The 5,441-nt window shown below is 45.0% G+C and overlaps 1 protein-coding gene across 1 annotated transcript in view; it reads right to left on the reverse strand.

Moving 5' to 3' along the window:
* Positions 1 to 3,867: 3,867 nt before the first annotated feature.
* Positions 3,868 to 5,441, reverse strand: part of HEBP1 (heme binding protein 1) — a 3,565-nt gene continuing 1,991 nt past the window's right edge. The window contains exons 3-4 of the mRNA XM_010183766.1: positions 5,310 to 5,441; positions 3,868 to 4,039 (exon numbers count right to left, since the gene is read on the reverse strand). The exon at positions 5,310 to 5,441 is cut by the window's right edge and continues 67 nt beyond it. Of these exons, the coding sequence (XP_010182068.1) occupies positions 3,868 to 4,039; positions 5,310 to 5,441 (304 nt within the window). The remainder of the gene's footprint in view (positions 4,040 to 5,309) is intronic.

Genomic DNA, 5,441 nt, shown 5'->3' on the forward strand with positions numbered 1-5,441 from the left:
TCACAGATTATGTCGCTAACAAGGAGGGCAGCTTAGGAAGCTGGTATATCCAGTACAGCTAAATCTACATGGCATGCATATAATACCCATCAATATTATGCTTTTGAATTTGGCTCTGTGTAAATGAGGCTGTTCCTCTGGCCAGCCCTATTGGTGCCACGCCGCTGCCCTGCACCATGCTGGGAGGGACCTGCCTGGCTGCTAATTCGCAGCAAGGCCACTCCTGTCGCTGGAAGGCAAAGATAATTCCCAAGGTCATTACCAGCTAAACCCGCCCTGCTCATCCCCACCAAGCAGGTCAATGGGAGAGCAGCCTCAGGGAGCGATGCTACCTTTTCTGCGCACACCCATTGCACCCTAACAACCCAGCAAGCCAGCAAGCACTGGATGCCTAAGCAAGAAGAAACATCCTTCTTCCAGTTTCCCCTGTGTGGTCTTCTTAAATCCACACACAAGAGTTAACCTCATAACTCCCTGTCGAACATAAGAAAACCACTGAAATGTCCCCATTTCAGCATTTGCTTGAGGCAGAAAAGGGCACTGCACAGGCACAGAAGAGAAGCAAGAAGGTCTCTAGGCAATCTGCTGCACTGTTATTCCTCACAGAACAAATACTGGAGGAAGCAAAGAAAAAGCTATTTTATTTTTTAACATCAGTTCAGGAGTCAATTACATGTAATGTAGAGGCTGTGAACATGGTGGCCCCAGAACAAAATCCAGAGCACACCTCTGACTCCTGGCTCCAGCACAAAGAGGTTGCTGGAAACCCTCTAATGTCAATGGCGAGCCAACAGCATGTCTGAACAAACATGCACCCGCAGTGACGGGGGCGTATCAAGAAGCTGGCTGACCTAGCTGCTATAGAACAGAGAAACAACCTGTTGGAAACCCTCAGCCAAAGACTATTTCTGCCTTTCCACATGCAAGGAACTCCTTGCCGTAGGACAAAAGGATGCAGCAGATAGTAAGCTTACCTAGTCTAAAAAGCAACTTGGACAAATGCATGGCATAAAATCTATCAGGGTCTAGTAAGCACAATAACAAATATCCCTGAGCCACACTGTACTAAAGATGGGGGAATAGAAGAGATACCAGCCCATAGTTGCACTGATCTTGTAATCTGTCTCAGATGTCCACCACTGGCAGCAGGGCACAGAGCTACACGGACCTCAATGTGACAATATGTCTAACATTTTCGGGTAGTAGGTCATGCTGAAAATCAGCCATGAATATATGCCTAAACACTGTGAGCCCCAGCCACAGGAACACACAAGTGAACACACAGTTTTCCTCAGGTGAGCAGGACCCCTAGTTTCTACATTAACACAAACACATCAGTCAAAGTCTCTCAGTGGCATGAATCAAGCAAGAAGGAGATTACTTCATCAGCTCCCATCTCGCACAGTCAGATAATGCAGGGCCACACCAGCATAACTAAAATAGCAATTTATTGGAAAAAGCACTATGATTATTTATAGATGCTGTGACATGATTAGTACCCCAAACAGAAAGACAAACTGGCAACCTAAAGTCTTTCAAATCAACAACTCCCATGGAGCTCACAAAACCAACAATCAGCACAAAAACTGTAAATCACAATATTATATTTTTTTATTATTTATTTAAAAACTCTAGAAAATGCAGACAGAACATTGTTGCTCGTACAGAAAAGGCAATTTTGTTTGCATAAGCTTTTGGTATCAGTTAACACAGTTTATGAAACTATACCCTGACTACTGTATGTAGAAGGCCAGTAGCAGGGCTGCACAGGCAGAGCCTACAGACACAACTACGCTGATGATTGGGTCAGAAGCTCCTGCTCTCTGTTCAGAGAGCACGTATACATGTTACTAAAAAAAAATCCAAAATCAAACAAACCACACTGATGAGATGTGTAGCTCTGTTCATACCAGGTTTATTATTGGTCTTCCTAACATCTGAGATTTCACAGGAGAAATTATGAGAAATTTCAGGAGTTTGATCATTGCATGGCATTAATCACCGGTAGCCAGAAAGGACTGCCTCCACAGCCTACATACAAGTCCCAAAATGAACCTGAGAACATATAAACTGGGCAGCACTGTGCCACTCAATTCCTCAACCACACAGGTAAAAATAATCTGGCACATTAATAAATTCCTATGAATTCAGGGAAGGCCTTTACTCCTTAAAAACACCTTCAAAAGCCTCTTTGTCTGCCTTAATTTTCCTTTTGATTCCTTTTCCCCTGCACTGAAACCACTGCAGCCACTGGCTCTTCCCTTGGTTTTTTTTTTAATTAAATGGTATCTGCTCTTTCTAACCATCCTGATCAACTGCTCTTGCTCACAGGTGACTCTTGCGAGGTCACAAAATCAGAGAATGAAAGGGCTTGGAAAAGACCTCTGGAGATCATCCAGTCTAATCCCCTGCCCAAGCAGGTTCACCTACAGCAGGTCACACAGGAAAGCAGGTCCACAGGAAAACTCTTATATGGCTTGGCAAGAGACAAAAGCACATCAGCACAGGTTTTCTCCTTTTACTGCTGAGATTCGTCCTTGGCAGCCAGGGGCATGTCAAACAGCTTGACTGGCCAGAACCTGGGATACCATCTGATGAATCTCTCCTTCAGCTCTAGGGGGAAAATAGCTTTTGGAAGGCACCTGAGCTTTGAGGAACTTCAGCATCAGAGCCGTGCACCTCTTCTCATGGAGGTAATGAATTATACAGGCATCCATAGCAGTGTGGTGTGTAAGTGAATTCCCACTGCAGGCATCCTGGGAGAGCTGACAGCTAAAATGCTAGTTTGATGCCCTTACTGCTGGTCTTCCTAAAACAAGACTTGCCCTTACTACTGAAATTTCCAAAAGGCTACTCATTATTTGACATACTTTTTTTCAAGAACAGCCAGGTTTTCCTCCTGCTTTAAAGACAGCTGCTCCAAGTAGCCCTTCAGAAACTAACACCATTTAAGAAGACAGATTTTTTTTAAAGATCTGCACGTCCAGCAGTTCCACTAGATGCTCACTATTCTTCAGATGCACTCCCAGATCACACGTAACAGACATCTGCTTTTTTCACAGCCCGTATATTTCTAATTCAATTAGACTGCCACACATTTCAGCTTTGGCCCATGTGTAGGTTAGTTTTAACAGAAATGTTAGACACAAGTAACAGGAAGATGAGGAAATTATCTTGGGTTCTACAAGTCACATTGTCCAGCTGCTAGTTGACATCAGGACATAACAGATCCCAAAATGTCCCATCTCAAAAACGAGGACAGCTGAAAACAGAAACCTGCATCTTCCTCTATATGACATTTCTCAGTCAGATGACAGAAGTGCAGACTATGAGACAATGTAAAGGATGCTTATTTTCACTGCACTGTGTTGGTAGCAATGCCTATGTCCCTGTAGACTGCTTTTGGAATGGCACAGATAAAAGCAGCATTTTACAGCTGTAGCAAGCTCAAGAAGATAAAAAAGTCCCTGTATGCACTTTCATCATGTTCCTCTGCCTGCCTCAGGTGAGACTAATAGTCTGCCAGCACTTGTTCGTGATTACTGTCAGGTATCAGTTTTGCTAATTAAGTACTTTTGGCTGTCTCAGCATTGAACTCTGGGAGCACAAGTGAGATAAAGCAAGCTGCAGAGAGGTCACAATAGTCTGTGTGGTTGAGAACCTGGTCTGGAATGAAGGAGCAAGACCGTCACGAGGGTCTGCAGTGTTCTTCTAAAATGTTTGGTTCATAAAAGACCAAGGCACAGGTGTGGAAGAAGGGAATGCTGGTTTTCTGCCTCTGCCAAATTATTAATTTATTTTGAAGAGGACAGGAGCACAGTGTGGAGAGGTTAACAGTGCAAGCCAGCACCACGGGGAACCAGATGCTCACTCTTTCACAAACCAGACCTCATTGCGTCGCCCATAAGGCTTCATAGGGGGGTCATAACCATTGCAGAAGTAGAAATCCTTGCGATATGTGGCTTCACTCCCCAGAGCAGTCTTCAGCTTGGCAGCATAGCCCACATAATCCACCTCTTTGGCATAGCCACCAAACTGCCTGCAAAGAAACCAAACACAAAGAGGTGCTGAGCAGTCCTGGCAAAGCACAGAAAGGAAGAGAAGGAGAACAATATGTATCCACAATATATTTAGCTGTGCATTTTGGTCCAGGTCCTGCCAACATGCACTCATGGATGCACTGTTCTCTGTGAACGAGCACACTTTGTGCACGATAGATTAAGTCTTAAGGGTTACACAGCCAGGCTACAGTCATCCATTGGCAGACTTTCCCCCCCTGCCAAACAGACCCACATATATCAGTCAGCAGAATGGCCCTGCCCTTTGAATTATCGCCATATCAGAGGAACAGCTTCCTAGAACACAAAGTTATCACCAGGTTTGCTCAGGCTGCAGCCCTTGCACCAATGCTATCAACAACCACGTTCACTCTGGTGTGAACAACCCTCTGCTGGAAAACAGATCATGAAGGGAAGCAGAACTCTAGTGAGCCCAAGGAAAAGGGGAGGTAAGAACCGAGATGGTAGCAATTGCAGCCCACAATGCTGTTTAAAAGGGGTGAACTGGATTTGGTCTGGTTTCTGGTGACCTCTCACCAATGGGAACTGTTTCCACATCAGCCTGCACCTCACCACCCTGCCTCAGTGCCAAGGTTTGAGACAGACCTGCCTGTTCTTGCGCAAGTGGCCCACGCCCACAGCAAAGGTCAGGCAGCAGTCACAGGCAAAGGAGGAGCTAGACAGTTTAGCCAGCTAGAACAGTTCAAGCAAAGAGGAAAGGGAATATCCAGGGGTTAAATACAAGGTGAAGAGCTTATTGCTATTGTGATGCTTGTTTGAGTCCAGGCTGTCAGTCAACAGACAAAGACATTCAAAGCTGATTTGAAGCAATGCAATGGCTGCTTGTTTTCATGATGGACTCTGGCATGGGTCCACCTAAATGAGGCTTCAGCTGACACCTGTAGTTTGATGCGAACTACACCAAAAGACATTCTTGATGACTAAGAACCATTTTGATCCCAGAAAATGTGGAATACAACAGTTTTTAGAGATTAGAAATGACTTAGTACCTCCATATTCACCTTTGCCTGCTCTTCACCTCCCCAGGTGAAACAAAAAGCCTTTCAAGGCTAACCTCCACACTTGTTTTCCCAGTGAAAAAGAATCCGTATGCCAAATCAGTGCGGTATGACCAATGATACCACATGCACCCCTTGTCCTGCAAGTCACCTGGTAAAACCAACACTGTTCTTCAGAGCACACTAAAGACCTCAGCACTTGGAATTGAAAGTCCCAGTGTGTGTTCCTTACGTGGAATAAATGGTCATTCCCTGTCTCTCTTCAATCTTAATGCTTTCATCGCTAGGAGAAGGAGGGTTGTCTTGAAATTGGCTCGGGATCCGCAGGGAGACCTTCACTTTCTGCTGTAAGGAGCCATCTTCA

This window comes from Mesitornis unicolor, unplaced genomic scaffold, assembly GCF_000695765.1.
Source record: "Mesitornis unicolor isolate BGI_N332 unplaced genomic scaffold, ASM69576v1 scaffold46360, whole genome shotgun sequence".
Classification (NCBI taxonomy): domain Eukaryota; kingdom Metazoa; phylum Chordata; class Aves; order Mesitornithiformes; family Mesitornithidae; genus Mesitornis; species Mesitornis unicolor.